Source organism: Muntiacus reevesi, chromosome 10 (genome assembly GCF_963930625.1).
Source record: "Muntiacus reevesi chromosome 10, mMunRee1.1, whole genome shotgun sequence".
Classification (NCBI taxonomy): domain Eukaryota; kingdom Metazoa; phylum Chordata; class Mammalia; order Artiodactyla; family Cervidae; genus Muntiacus; species Muntiacus reevesi.
In genome coordinates, this window is record NC_089258.1 from 50186293 (window position 1) to 50203089 (window position 16797).

At 35.9% G+C, this 16797-nt stretch overlaps 1 protein-coding gene across 2 annotated transcripts in view; it reads right to left on the reverse strand.

The window, feature by feature from the left end:
* Positions 1 to 811: 811 nt before the first annotated feature.
* Positions 812 to 16797, reverse strand: part of VEGFC (vascular endothelial growth factor C) — an 82328-nt gene continuing 66342 nt past the window's right edge. For both annotated transcript variants that reach the window (XM_065946473.1, XM_065946474.1), the window contains exons 4-7: positions 12210 to 12361; positions 4552 to 4658; positions 3932 to 4265; positions 812 to 1311 (exon numbers count right to left, since the gene is read on the reverse strand). In XM_065946473.1, coding sequence (XP_065802545.1) covers positions 1197 to 1311; positions 3932 to 4265; positions 4552 to 4658; positions 12210 to 12361 — 708 coding nt within the window. In that variant the 3' untranslated portion in view covers positions 812 to 1196. The remainder of the gene's footprint in view (positions 1312 to 3931; positions 4266 to 4551; positions 4659 to 12209; positions 12362 to 16797) is intronic.

Consider the following 16797-nt stretch of genomic DNA (forward strand, 5'->3'; position numbering starts at 1 on the left):
CATTTAAAATGTTTTTGTTATATTATATTTGCAAGTTTTAAGAGACTTATTTTTATATTTACATAACTCTATAGATTCTTTTTTCTCCTTTCAGGACTACTTATTTTTATGTATTTGCTAATAGCTATGTGGTTTTTTACTTTTGCTAGCAAACATGTCATACAAGCAAATAATTCTATGTCAACAAGCAAACCACTTATGTGGTTGTATTTATGTAGGCAAATATTTGTTCTCAGAAAAAAATATCTTAGTGGTTGCCTTTAAAAAAAATGAAACAAGTACTGTGTGTGACTGGTGCTTTTTGACATATGAGCATTTAAATGTCACTTCCAATTTATACGTGTTGGATAGAAGCACTTCAGCTTATAAAAAGTATTTAGCTAGTCAGAAGAAATTAAATATTTGGAAAAGATTATTTTTGAGTAAAATATTTTAAAGCCATTTTAATATTAATACATACTGAGAACTATTATGTCAGGTTGAGTCTGAATGCTCCTGGGGCACTGAATAACTTTCAGTGATATAACCATGCTAAACTGACTATCTGATAAGATGGTATGTTTTCTATTGATTCATTTGGCTATAAATTCAAAAGTACCATGTGCTAAAACATTTATACTCATTAAATATATTGAGATTAAAAATAAAATGTAATAGCAACTGCTATCCATCTGAAACTTTCTTTTATAGGAGCATACTTTTTCTCAGCAATAATCTGATACCCAGAGGCAAAAAAACAGGGAGGGCAGGGGGAGATGACTTTTCATGATACCAGGTTTTGCTGACAGCATAAGATGGTAACGGATTCAACTTATCAGCTTATAATACAGTTTTCATTTTATTTTAAACATATTTTGCATGATATAAAAATATTGATCACAGTGAGCTTTACCAGTTGTTATTGCTATAAAAATGAATGCAGAAACAATATTTTTAGTGGAAATAAATTATATAGTCATTATTCTTTTTAAAAAACAATCACAAGAGAAAAACCTCAGCTGTTTGGTCATTGGCAGAAAAACCAGTCTTTTAAAGAGGTCTTTTGCAGATGAGCTTCAGTCCATTTCTGTAACATCCTCCACGTGGCTCAGGAAACTGACTTTTGTCTTTGTTACCCGGTCCACAGAGTCTCTGTGTTCATAGCTCTAACATGGTTTCCCATGATAGAACAATGACGAACTAGAAAAGATACAATCTCAGTTCACATGTGGTCTTTTCCAATAGGAAGGGACACAGCGACATACTTCTTCACTAAATGAAAGTCCCTGCTCACAATGCTTCACTCGATTTGTACATGGTCGTCTGTAACAACTAGAGGAACAAAGAAGGACAGACTTCTGTTAAAGACCAAGAGATGAATTTGTTATGCTACAAATGCACTGTCGTGTTTTTCTAAGTTTCAGACTGGAACAAAGTTACTCACTTTATCATAAAACGGTTGTCCAGTTTATAAATTGCTAACGCTTGTGCCTGGAATTTCCAAATTTAAGAGGGATGGAAAAAACTTTAAAAAAAAAGAAAGTCTTTCTTGCAGAAATAACAGATGGAAGAATGAGGTGTTGTTAACATTCATTCTTTTGAAGTGCTCTGTGCTTCGTAGATGAAAGTAACATAAAACAGAAATTTTGAAAGTGACTATTTACTGTCTGCCGATTTAGCATGATCACATAAGCGTGGCAGAATTCTCAGAATTCTCAGTCCCAGAATTCTGGGACTCGGTTGGAACCCAGACTTCAGGGTGATTAAACCCAGCCATTCTGCCAGGGCTGTGGTCCACAGGAGGGCCCCACCCTTGCTCTTGACTTGGGCTGGCAGCTGGTTGCTGCACAAGGGTGGCCAGCCTCCCTCGTCCACCTGGACTCCACGTGAAAACAGTGCGGGCCGGGAGAAGGGGGGGCAGGGACAGTATTCGCTGTGGGGCAGCTTCCTCCCCCACCCTCCATGTCCAGTTTCTAGCGGTGGTGAAAGGACAAATGACTCAGCAGTCAATAACATCCACAGCCCTGTGGCCAGTGAACAGAACGTCTTTGAAGGACTTTCTGAGGGATGAGTATACATAATGTGGCCATGGAGTATACATAATGTGGCCATGGAGAAAAACGCAAGGCCACCTCCTGGAAATCAGAAATGTACCAGAGAAAAACTACAACTAGGATTTGGAAATATCATTTATTTTGCTCTTGAAAGCATATCTAGTTAAAATTTTATTTATTTACTTTCATTTCTAGATATAAATGCATTAGTATAGGGATACTGGTAATCCTTTACTAAAAAGATATGGTTTTCAATAATCAATGAGAGTTGCTAAGGTAATAAATCACAGAATAGATACTCTGCCCACTAGACTTTTAGAATAAATATGATGACAAAGTGAGGAGTATGTATTTTTTCAAAATATCAAACTATCTTTTTTTTTTGTTTCAGTATATGCATAAAAAATGGAATTATATGCTTAGAAAAATGAACATGGAGAGAAATTCAGTGAACAGAAAGCCATTAAGAAACAATGTATGCTGTGAGGAGAAATACAATGATAGAATCCTTTTCTCTAAGTTAATGTAAGAATTGTGTAGAAAAATATAATAACTGGTGAGTTTTATGTAAACAAAAATTTCAGGCTTTTCACTGTAAACTGGGTTCACTTGGATTCAATGTGCAAAATGGTTTAATGATCTTTAAAAAGATTTAGTATCTATATTTTTCTATAGTTTTGGTATATCCTTTTGGTAATTAGAATAGGATATGTAAGTAAAATTGCAATATCATTGCTAAAATGTATTCTAAAGAGGAAACATGAGGATTCCTATAAGGTTTTCTGAAATGGTAATGGAAAAAGAGATCCCTAGATTCATGGAAGTCTCTTCATGCAGTAGCTAACATGTTAGTGTGGATGGATCATCAGAAAGATGAACTGAAATGGTTAACACAAGCTCTTGAGAATCAAAAGAAGGACACTATTTACTGAAGACAAAAGTAACCATTAACATTCATATAGATACTATATTGTAAGTAAGTGTTATCACCATCTGTAAAGAGAACCCAGTGATGGTGAAGGAGAGCAGGCGGAGAGCAGACTAAAAGGACAATCAGGGAAGCAGTGTTCTCTCGGCCCAAACAGAAACTGCAGAAAGACCGGACTGTTTGTGAATCCCAGTGAAAAGGGCTACTGAAGCCTTATGCGCAGCTTAACCATGGCGTCCTCAGGGCAAAACAGGATTACAGCTGGGTGAATAAAAGAGAGATGAAAGAGGTGAACAGTTAATGCACAATGACCTATCACGGAGCGACTCAGAAGACAAGGACAGAGCTTGTTGCCATAGAAAGTTCAACATTGCAGTAAGATGCCAATACAGAAATGCAGGGACTTTTTTAAATTGGAGGGAGAGAACAACAGAGTTGAGGACATTAAAGGTGTGGAAGAGAAGGGGCGTGATTGGTGGAGCGATGCTGAAGCAAAGTGGGAGACCGTGTCAAACTCTCAGAGCAGGCTTATTCTCGGATCAGAGGAAAAAGATCAGGGATTAACACTGAAAGCTCGTGTCCAGGAGACTATTATTTTTTTTCTGTGATGAAGGAAGCCAAATTAGGTTAACGGAATGCCTTGAGTAACCTTTAACAATGTGTTAATATATTTCTCTAATTCTCATTAAATACTTAGCTTCACTCATGTTGCGAGTTGCTCTCTTAGCCTCTGGGACAAGGACTTAGTGCAGTCTGAGCTTGGATCTCGTTTTGGTTTCCAAGGATCTCATCTTGCTTTTTCAGGAGCAAACAGTCTCCCAAAAATTTAGCATTGTTTACAAAATTCATCTTACAGAACTTAAATGGCCCCATTCTAACAAACCAGTATTTTGGCTGAGAAAATTGCTTTGGATTGAGAAAACTATTTCCAATATAAGAGAAATTAATATTCTTTATGAAGGTTTCTTACCTGCATGTTTGATGCTGAAACTTCTTTCCTTTTAAGAAGCATTTCTGTGGATTTTCTGTACATTCACAGGCACATTTTCCAGGGTTTAAGGGTTGATTTCTTGGGCAGGTTCTTTTACATATGCACTGGCATGTGTTTTCATCAAATTCTCTGTTGGCCCCACATGAGTTGGGGAAAAGTTTGTTTTTACAGACACACTGGCATGAGTCTCTGTCTAGTTCCTTGTGGGGTCCACAGCTGGAAGCCCGAAGCCCCCCTCTGCAGACGCATTGACAGGTCTCTTCGTCCAGCTCCTTGTTGGGCCCGCAGATGTCATGGAATCCGTCTGCAGAGTCTAGACAAACACAGTCAGGACAGCTTTACTATCCCTTATTCGGTTCTGGGTGTGGAGTGAAACAATGAAGAGCACTTAGAAGTGTCTTCCTTTGCACAGCTAGGTTCCTTTACAGAGAGGTTCAAAACAATACCAGAAGCAGAAAGTGAAGCAGAACGTGTCCTATTTTGTAGTGACTGATTTCAAAGTTTGAGGATGAATATCGTACATGCGATTTTAATATTAGGTATTTGTTAATCAACATAGAGACCCTTGGTGTTTAGTCTTAAAACATCATTTGGCTTACCATCTCCAGCACTGGGGGAGAAAATAAAATCCTGCTGAGCCAGGCATCTGCAGACGTGGTTATTCCAAATGTAATCTGCGGGGCAAGTCTTGTTTGCAGCCTGGCACCTGTGGAGAGACAGGTTAAACCAAAGAATAAGTGGCATGTGGAAGGGGTCATCTCTTTTCTTACCTGTGTATTACAGAATCATTGATGCTTTTGAAAAAGCATTAAGATGATATAAGAATATATAAAATGAAATGCAAACATTCCCTCTCAAACTACTCCCACCCACAGGTGCTGTCCAATCCTAATGATCTTATATCGTTTCAGATTCCTCTTTTTAAGGCAAATACATTTATTTGTATGATCACATACAGTTTTAGTTGATGCGAAAATGGGATAAAGCCTTTCATACCATTCTAAAATTTCCTTTTTCCATTAAACAATCTATTATGGACATCTTTATATGTCATCTCATAAAATTTGCTCCATTATCTTTATTGGCTGCATAATAGTCCACAAGTGTGTATACTATTACTTATTGATCTCCTATTGGTAGCCACTGGAGTTTCTTCCAGATTTTGGGGTTCCTAACAATCCTACAGGAAACATCCTTATACATGCACTTTACTGACTTATTTCTGAAGCACAAATGCCCATAACTGTAAAGGGTCCATTAACACAGAGTTCCCATTCTACACTCCCCTGAAAGGAATCAAAGATCATGGTTTTTACTGTTACCTGTAAACAGGTATTCCCTTTTTGAATTTCATCCATGCAGTTTCATCCTCAACTTCTCTTCTCTTTGTCATCCCCCACACAGTCCCCAAGGCTCATGCTTTCTTATAATTCTTAAAATATCTTAAAATATCCACACCCATTTCTACTGTCTTGGTTCTCACTCATGATTTATCTCTTGGATTTTTTCAGAAGCTCCCTCTCCACTTTTCCCACTGCTGTTTTGCTTCTCTGATCCACTTACTATATCGCCACCAGGCTGTTCTTTCTATCTCCATAACCTAGCACTACAGTGATACCTGGAAGGCACACAATAACTTTTCATTAAATGACTGAATGAAGCAGAGCATAGTGTATTATATGCTTCTTATACTAGATATATATGTCTTTATTTGTACTCTGGTAAATGGGTTGCTTTAGTTGAGAAATTATATAATCCATTAAAAATATCCTACATTTTTTAGCACAATGCTATGTACACAGAAGACTCAAACATAGATACTCATGAATGAATAAACACTGAGTAGAAAAATCTGCTAGGGTATCACTTTTTAATCATAAACGGCTCCCTCCATTAAAACAGAGTGTCTATCATAAAAGGGACCCTAGAAATTCATGGAATTCAACCTGAAGGAAAATATAAGAGGAAAAATTGGAAAAAGGAATAATCTATGAAGACATCAATATAAATATTGATATTTAACCATTCCTGTTAGACATAATCTCTTCTACCTGTGGAATTTATGATATTTTTTGGTGCTGCTGATATTGAGACTTGAAATCTTTTTGTAAATACTAGAAATGCTGCACACTATTGAGGAAAGCATGGAGTTAAGAGAAAGAGACACTTGGCTTTTTATCTCTCTCTGGCACTTTTTTATTAAGCTGTTTAGCTTTGTATATGCTAATTAACATTTTCAAGACTTGATTTTTCTACTTGTAAAATGTTAGTAAAAACAGAAGTCAGTGTTTATTGAATGCTTACTATATGTCAGGCACTGGGCTAATATTTAAAACAAATACTGATTATAAACATCACTACACGTCTGTGAGGTAGATCTGTCATCATTATTATCATTGTTATTCTAGTATGCTATACTATTATAATCTTAGATTAACATGCAGTATAGTATCATGTTACTGAATAGATTGTGAGGATTTGATCATAAATGTTATGCTATATGAACATTTTAATTTATATTTAATTTTAAAAGTGAGGAAAATCTGTCACAAAAGTTTACAGAACTTAGCAAAACTCAGAGAGCTAGTGAGCAGAGAATGAATTTTCAAACCAGGAAGCCACCTGCAGGAAGCACCCTCTTCTTTGGTGTTGCATCACGGCAGCTGCCTGGCGTCAGGAGTTACGAGCATGGGCCATGGGTGCCAGATACATGGCGCATGGTAACATTTAGTAAAATTAAAAAAATATCAGTGTAGCATGCATTGTCCTTTGAATGTTCAGAGGTTAGAGGCAGTCAAGCTCATCTTTGTCCTCCTCTCACAGTATCCAGAAGAAACATTCTGTGTCCATTCCAGAGACTCCATAATTATGTTATGAATGACTCATTTTGCAAAAGATTCTTTTAATTAGTTATACTTGTTCATAAATAATGTAAAACAAATGATCTGCTACTTAGTTAACATCATAATAATGTAAATGTAACACCAAGCATTTAGGAAAGACAAGACTTGTCATCATGCTGGCAATGGTGGATGGGAGCAAGGATGGAGCAGAAATGGGACATTGTTGCATCTGAGCGAAATTTCAGTCTCTGTAGAAAGGAGTGCTGGGAAGCCCTCCCTGGAAGAAATCATATAATCTTGACTTAAAGTGTAACCAGAAAGGTTTGAAGACATCTACCACTAATTTCAAAATTATAGTTAATGAAAGGGTCTTTTTCACTTGGCATTAGAAAGACTCAATTTTACTGAGGAATAATTTGCCTACAATAAAATGCTCCTATTTTAAATTCATTGCCTTTTCCCAAATTTATACACCTGTGTAATTCTCACTAAGGTTTCCCTGGTGGCTCAGTGGCAAAGAATCTGCCTGCCAATGCAGGAGACATAGGAGACATGGGTTTGATCCCTAGAAAGATCCCCTGGAGAAAGAAATGGCAACCCGCTCCAGTATTCTTGCCTGGGAAATCCCATGGACAGAGGAGCCTGGCAGGCTGCATTCCGTAGGGTTGCAAAGAGTTGGACATGACTTAGCGACTAAGCAATGATATTCCTTCCTCTGAGTCTAGATTATATTCATTTTTTCTAGTGTTTCATGTAAAATGAATCATACAGTATGCATTCTTTTTAGTCTAGCTTCTTTCACTCAGCTGAATGCTTTTGAGATCCATTTATGTTGTTAAGTGCATCCACAGGTCATTCATTTTAGACTGCTCAGTAATATTCTACTATATGGATATAATGCAATTTGTTTGTGCATTCACCTTTCATTGATGTTGGTTTGTCCCCAGTTATTGGTTACAGAGCTCATATGAACATTTGTCTACATGTTATGATGTGGAAATATGTTTATATTTCACTTGGGTAAATACCTAGAAGGGGAAGTTACCAATCATATTGTAAGTGTGTATTTAAGCTCATAAGCATCAGCCAATATATTTTACAAAGCAGTTGCACAATTTTACATTCTCATCTGTGACTCCCATTGTACTATATCAACTCAAACACTTGGTTTTCTCTGCCTTTTTATTTTAGCCATAGTGGTGGTGGTTTCTCTTAACACTTGTTGACGAAGGTAATGATTTCAAAATATAGTTATGTATTCATCATATATCCATGATCACTGTCATAGTTTTCCAAGTAAACTGTGGGTCACAACTCATAATAGGTTGAGACCAACATTTAAAAAAAAGAGAATAGGAAAAAAGTATTTAAGTGCACCACATGTAATAAGGCATGCATTCATAATGAGAAAAATATCATCTGTAAGAGGGTAACAATTAGGTATTGAGGAGGAGGAAGCTTGGATCTGAGGATGGTTCCCGGCTCTCCAAAACCAATGAAGTCTGATTTCTTATTATTTAATTTCAATTAGGTTTTATTGGCTACCACACAAGCCTTGGCATGGGAAAAATATCTAAAGTGTATACAAAATAAGGCTATAAAAGTGCAGTGAGTAAATGGCTGTAACTGAAAGAATTCCTCTTGACCAACTGCCTCATCTCAGAGTCCACACTGATGCCTGTGGGCCGCCCTGTGGCTTCTGCTTCCGCTTGATCCCTTTTGTGTGAAACCTGAGCCTTGAGAATTAAAGAGTTTACATTTATCAGTTAATCTACAAAAGTTAATAGAAACATTAGCATGTCAGATGCGTAGAAGAAAAATTGTTGACACCCTCTACATGAGTATCTAGTAACTATACAGGTTAATTATTGTTTTCTCATAGAAAGCAGAAGTTCAAGAGAGTTAATTTCTCTAAAACTTTTTTAGAAATTACTTTTAAAAATATTTTACTTTTGCTGGAAAATGATTATTTTAAATGTTTGAAGATTTTTATTTGTATTGGTATACATATATATCAGTTGCTATTTTCCATATGTAATTTGATATATTACCATTTATAAGTAAATACATTTTATGTTTCCCAGCATGTAGTTATAAATTTATATTCAGTATTAACAGATTTTACATTGTTATTTAACTTTTCACAATAAAAGTTTTATTTTGTCCTTTTTGATCCTATACTGAATAAAAAATAAAGCTTTATATTTCCTCTTTAATGTATAAAGCCCAGACATATTTAAGATATATAAAGAGATGTAAATATGTCTGTGGCATTAAAATTTCACGGGGGTAGGTGATTAGGAAAAAACATCTATTAAAGTACCCTTAAGGGATGATAATAAAAAAAAAAAGGGTTGAATAATAAAGGAAATAATTTGAAACAATACTTTGTTTCATTTTTATAGTTTTATATGGTTGCGTAACTATATGTAAAGTAATATAGATATCTACTTTAAATTTATATATATATATATATATATATATACATATATAATGAATATCACAAATGTATATACATAGTTCAGTTCAGTTCAGTCTCAGTCATGTCTGACTCTTTGCGACCCCATGGCCTGCAGCATGCCAGGCCTCCCCGTCTATCACCAGCTCCCGGAGCTTGCTCAAACTCATGTCCATCTAGTCGGTGATGCCATATACATAGTTAGCTATCACTATACACATAGTTATGTGTGTACTGGCTTGGAATATAAAATACAATTCTTAGTTGTATGCAGTGAAACACACTGAAAAACACAGAGAGAAAGAAATGATTCAACATGAATCTTCATGATGATAATAAATCTGCCCTTTAATGACTATCTCTCAGATGCTGGACACCATTCTCAGCACAGTAGAAGTATGCTGTATTTCCTTCAACCCTTTTTATATCTTTACATTTTTCTATAAGCAAACTGAGGTTCAGAGACATGAAATGCCCAATCTTAAAATGCTAATTAGTGGGAGACCTCATTCATCTCTGGCTTACCCCAGGACCCAAGATCTTTTTGCTCTTTTTGTCTCTTCTTGGCCTCGAACAGCATGCAGTGTGGAAGTAATGATGAAAACATGAGTAAAACACACAAATGCTATGAGATACATACAGATGAGTAAGTTATTTAGTAAGCATTTGTTGATGAGTGTAGTATATGTGTTTACAGTTCCCAAGTTTGGAGTGTGATTGTCTGCTTCATCAGTAAAATAAGGCTAACCCTACCACCAGCTTCATAGATGTTTTTGTGAGTATTAAGCGAGACAATGTCTGCCTGGACCTGAAGTAGGAATGGCTCAATGATTCTTAAGTGTTATGAGCTGGATATTATAGAACAGATAAACCTGCCTAAAATACTGTCACAATCCAGTTTCACATGCAACTTTTACAGAGTCCTAAAAATCTGTGCAAGGACAGAGTAAATATAGTCACTGCTGTGGGTATTCAAGAAGCAAAGGTGCCTGTGATGCTTGGACAAGACAAGGGCAGGAGAAAGACCTCCACCTGAACTCTGAGGACTTTGGAAAGGCAGAAAAGAAAGGAAATTTATTTTAAGCCAGGCAAGAATAGAAACAAGATACAGAGCAGGAAATGAGCTTGGTCTTTAGGGAATCAGAATTTGTGAAACACAGGCTTGGAGAAGAATGGGAAGCAAAACAAGAAAGGAAAGCTGATGCCAGATGACAGAGGTGGAAAATCGGTGTCCAGTTCTTTGAGAAGTTGAAAGTCACTGAAGGTTTCTGGTCAGGTGAATGAAATGATGCCTTTTAAAGCTTACTTGTGACATTATATAGGAACTGGAGACATAGTTGGTACAAGAAAGACAGTATTAAAACCACTGCATTAAATCAGAAATCCACGCAGAATGACGTGGATGGGGGATGGCAATGATGGAAATGAAATGATCAGTTTAGGTTGGAGTAGCTGTCTCCCCTCTCCCCCAAAATAATCAAGAGCATTTGGGTATGATACAAGGAAAGGAAGTAATTAGTGACAACTGTGTGATTTCAAGGCCTCAAAGGAGGTGAAAGATCATTACTATGAATAATGTAGAGGTAAATAAACAGACTTAATAAATCTTTGATTCTATACCTGTTACATCTAATATGATTATAAATAAACACAGTTATATAAAAGGGTGGCACCAGTAGTAAAGAACACGCCTGCCAGTGCAGGAGATATAAGAGATGTGGGTTCAATCCTTGGGTGGGGAAGAGCCCCTGAGGAGGAAATGGCAACCCACTCTAGTAGTCTTGCCTGGAGAATCACATGGACAGAGGGGTCTGGTGGGCTACAGTCTATGGGGTTGCAGAGTCAGACAGGACTAAAGTGACTTAGCATGCATGCATGCATATAAAAGGGATTTTGATAAAATATTAATTATAAGTCAGCAAAATGCTCAGATCTTGCATGTAATTCTGGAAACCATCAGCACAGAGATAATGACTGAAGTGCTTAGATTAGATGACTTGCCAAGGGATACAAGTGACCAGAATTCCCAGGACTGCATGAATGAAATCTCTCTACAACTTCAGGGAGCCACTGTCTGCACTTGCATCAGCGTGAATTTATTCACAGATGCCTGTAAGACCTTTTCCTTTCTGTCAGTCAAAGTAGGCTACCCAAGAGTTTTACCTAAAGTGTCTCTGGGAAGGTAAGGACTCCCACCTCTCACGCTAAGTAAAGCGGCGCAGAGAGAAGCAACAGGGGAAACTGCCATTAGCACACCATGCTTATGGCCAAGTCCCCAGTGGCAATGCTTAACAATTCATTGTAAACTGTTCACAGAGTCAATCCGTTATGCTCTATCCAGGATCTTTATGAGATCTAATGAAGCATATGGTGCTGTATATGTTAAACCATAAAACCAACTAAAAAATAGGATGGGAAATAATGTTGAATAACAAATGATTCTTTGAGAGTGAATATGAAATAATATTAAGAAAAATTATTAAAAGTATTAATATTTCAATATTCAATCCTTGCTGAAATAAAAATTATGAATTGATACGTTGAGAAAACTAATCGAGAGGGGAGAAAGGCAACTGAATGCCATAAAAGATATAAAATAATATATTCATGATTACTTTTTGATTTGGGCCAAAAATCTTAAGACTCAAATGTTTTTAGTTTTAACATCCATCTATGAATTTGCACACCTGATTTTATGAGTGTTAAATGTTGGTGGCATGTGTGTCCTTCCACAGAAAAACTTACTTTATATGGTAACCTATTTTGCATATAACATAGGTTTTTCTGTTTCAGTTTAATTTTATGTTCACGGTGCATTTCCAAATTTGTCTTCTGTTTTATTTGATAGAGAAATATAGCACATTTCACAAAAATTATTTTAATCAACTGTGTTTACTTGGAAATAATTTTATGTTAGTAGAGGATGCAGAAAAAAGCAGATCAAAGTCATACTCACTGTGGTAGTGTTGCTGGCAGGGAGCGTCTAATAATTGAATGGACTTGTCTGTAAACATCCAGCTTAGACATGCATCGGCAGGAGGTGTGATTGGCAAAACTGATTGTTACTGGTTTGGGGCCTTGAGAGAGAGGCACTGTAATTTCAAACAACTACAAAGAAGGGACAAAAAGAAGAAAAATTATATAGATACTATAAAGCATTTCTATGGTAAAAGCTGGAGCCCAAAAAGAGTGAGCTTAACTCTTTGTGATTAGGGAGTGCCACCTAATGTATGCAGGATGCTAAAGTTTTTTATGGTTACAAGTAAAAACTGTTTTGTGTCGAATCAATATCCTTTATCAGAACAGTAAACAGTCCATGTGCTTATCTCATGCCACTATTATTAAGCATATTAGAATTTTGATAACCAACTAATGATTACAGAGATGTGACAGACAGACCAATGTGTTCAAGGAAGAAAGGATTGTCTCAGTCTTCTATTATTCCAGGGGGTTAAGAAATGGCACAGATATAAATATCTTTGTGACGTAAGAGCAAAGCTATTGGCCACAAAACCTGAAATTGTTTGGTTAAGTCTTATTTTCTATAACCTGAGTATATACAAATAAAATACCTAGATGTAAAATTGATTTTCATTCCAAATGAAAATCCAACTTCAAAGTAGCTTTACATTTTCTGATATATCTTATGAGTTTATTATGTTTAAAAGAAAGGTACATTCATTAATAGATAAAGCATCATTTCTGCTTTTTTGACAAAAGCATTATGAAAATATAAGCATAGAATAGAGTAGGACATCATACATGAGGGTGGATTAGAGTATCAAATTTTGTTTAAAATCTTATTCTGAATGCCTTATTAATGGAGAAGTTCAGTTTTTTTTCTTCCTTCCACAAAAACAATGTTTTAAGTTGAATATACAAGTAAATTAGTGATTAAGTAAAACTAAGGATTTAAATCCCAAAGTTTCTTAAAATCTAAATTATGATCACTAATAATGGTAAAAGCAAAATCCTGGGCATTACCTTCTTGAAAATATCAGTTCATAGTAATTTAACTACAGTTACACCACGTTATTTGGTATCTTTATGGACGTTTGAGTAGTGCTAAAAAAGACAACACACTCTAGAGGCTTGTGAATCCATCATCTTCTGCTGTAATTTCATGGCAACCATTAACAATCATGGCAAATATTTAGGGAATAGAGTTAGTTGTCCATTTTGTTCATGCCTAGAGGGAGACTTATTGAAATGAAGTTTGAAGAATGAAATACGGAAATACCTAAATAATAAATGTACACTTCCTTCACTTGAAATGTACTTATTATATATTCATGTAAAACTTCAGCTACTTTCTTAGCATCAGCGCCTTGGACGAAGTTTTGGCACAGGCTCACATCCAGAGAGGGCCCTTTATCAGCAACCACACTTATAAGTTGTGTGATCTTGGAAAAGTCATTTACGCTTCTTGAAGCTGAATATTTCTTTTAAAATCAGTCAATTCTGGACAACATTTCACCCATTAATTCATGGGACTGTTATAAAATTATACAAACTCATGTATAAGATTGTGATACGTATTTTGATTGCTCTGTAGATGTGAGTTATTTGCAAACATTCTCAAGAATTTAGATATTTTCCAGAGTACTTTCTACTCTGCACAGATAATCTCAACATATCCCAGTATTATAATTTTGACCAGTTTCCTCTCTAAAAAGACATTTGTTTATGCAGTCTGGAGGAAACCTTTTTTTAGGTAAAATACCACATTGGCAGAAATCTTTTGCACTATGCTTAATTATTTTAAGAGAAGATAATTCTGTACTATCTATATATACTATAGTTTTTCTACTTCTTATAACATCTCTGGACCCTATATTAGGAACCAGCATTATAGAAAAAATATAAAGTGGTTTAGAAAATAAGCATTTTCTAAACTCATTTAATTTTACTTAATTTTTATATTTACAAATTAATTAAACCCTGTCATAGTGGAAATGATAGGAAGATGTATAGGTCAGCTCACAAAAACCTAAGAATTTATGTCTAATTTTTCTGTACTCAGATATATGTACCAGAGCTTAGGAGAGCCACTTAAAGGCCATTGGTATTAAGACTGGAATTAAAGTCTTGGACACTGATGACATTACTTGGTGAGATCATTCTGAATGAAAACAGAACATGTTTAATAATAGAAACCTGGGCAACAGGGAACATGTAAAAGATGAATAAAGATACATGAACTAGTCAACATGCCTGGGAAAAATTATGACCTGACGTGGAGAACCAGAAGGGGGTACTGTTGAGTGGAGGGAAGTAAAAGAAAGAGGACTGTGTGTGTGAGGGTTAAATGTCCTCAAGTGTGATAAGGACTGAGCGGAAATAACTGGGTACCAAGGCAGCTCTGCAGGCTTTAGTGGGCAGGGGTCAAAGGGCAGGAGCAGGTGGGGATGGAGAAACAATAAAGGTTGCCTCATATGACTGGGGAGGGAGGGATCAGACATTTCAGACCACAAGGGCATTTCTGCTTAGAAAATGCATATAAAAAACACTGCAAAATCTGGCATTATCTCAAGTGACACAAGGCAGAACAGGCCTGATAGTGAAGGATAAGGCACCATTTGAGATAACAGCTATTGCAGAAGAGTGAATGATGGTTTCCCAACCCCAGACCTCAGCTGCATCCTTCCTCCATTCAATGATTGTTGCAAAACCAGGTTCCACCCTGGCATGACCTCCAAAGGTGAGAGAGCATTATGAGTGATCACATACAAACTTCAGCCATTCCTGGGTGGATAATATCCACAATCAGGACCCACCCCAAAGCACCAGGTGTGTACCAGGGAACATAAGACTGTTCTAGTGAGACAGAGATCAGTAAAATGCACATTGAGAAGCATCTTCCCAGTGAAGTAAGCCTGGCCCTATACTTTCTTTTCTTTTTTTTTTTTTTTCTGGCCCTATACTTTCAAAGGGTGGAAGGGATTCTGGTTGATGAATAAACTAGCTATAAGGATAAAAGGACAGGTGAAGGGGCACTAAAAAAAAAAGTCACTACAAAGAACTGTGTATTTCCTATAAATTAAAATTTTTCATAAGCATTAGAACTGTGGAGGAGTTTAGGAGAAGAAATTATTTATAATTAAGGAAAATAAAATTTAATTATTGATGTTATAGGAATGTTTCTTGTTTGGGTCTATGTAGGTAATTGGCCAGTTGAATTAAGTTAATTTTATCAAAAGGAAGAAATAGTCTGAAAATTAAAGTAAAACACCTTTTCTTCTCTTGAAACACATTTTTCACCTCCAAATGTTGACCAGAGAGTTTTCAGGTGGTTTCCTTAATTCTCTACTTGACTGTGCCAGTGTGGAAAAAATTTAAGGGCCTGGAGAAGGATGGCTTTGACCAATATAAAAAGGAGAAAGATTTTTGACAAGTAGTTTTATGCATCTGACAACTTTAGATAAACCAGAAACATTCACTGAGATGTCCTGTAGGTGTGGGCATTAAGGAGTACTTGTACCTATGCCAGCTGAAGGTAACAGTTTCATCAATCCATGATTGAAGATCACAGTTAAGCAAAGCTAACAATAAGAGCGAATTTGGAAAATAAATCTCTGTGTATGTATAATGAGATTAGGTTAGAATTATGAACATACCAAATAATTTACCGCAAATGCTCTTGGTAAACAAGAACCTGCAGTTTCATCCCTTTATGGAATCTCTGCCTGCTATTTATATAACGGCTGAAACCAACACTGACTATCATTTTCTTTCAAAAGAGTTAAGGTGTAGCAAATACATTAGTGTTTGAAACAATAGATTCTTTATACTTTAATACAATAAAAACTTTGTACTATCGTCAGATTGTTTTGTGCTTTAATGTGTGCACAACAGTACTTTCTATTTTAAATTTAAACTCAGAGTGCAAAGTTTATGCACTATGTTCAGTTTTAGCTAATAATTCTATGAATATACATGTACCTAGTAAATACTAATTGATGATGATAATTATTACTTGGTATTTTGAATATGAGTTTCCCAAAATAGTTTGATGTCATATAGTGAATTGTTCTTGGACGATGGATGTTTAGCTTGTATATAATTCAGAATCTAAATAAAAATAAAACTCACCATGGGGACTGATGCTATACTATCAGCATATGCCTTTCATTAAGAGTCACTGGTTTGAAACCTCTATGACCCACCTCCCAGAATATTGGAAACAAAAGCAAAAATAAACAAATGGACCTAATTAAACTTAAAAGCTTTTGCACAACAAAGGAAACTATAAGCAAGGTGAAGAGACAGCCCTCAGATTGGGAGAAAATAATAGCAAATGAAGAAACAGACAAAGGATTAATCTCAAAAATATACAAGCAACTCCTGCAGCTCAATTCCAGAAAAATAAGTGACCCAATCAAAAACTGGGCCAAAGAACTAAACAGACATTTCTCCAAAGAAGACATACAGATGGCTAACAAACACATGAAAAGATGCTCAACATCACTCATTATCAGAGAAATGCAAATCAAAACCACAATGAGGTACCATTACACGCCAGTCAGGATGGCTGCTATCCAAAA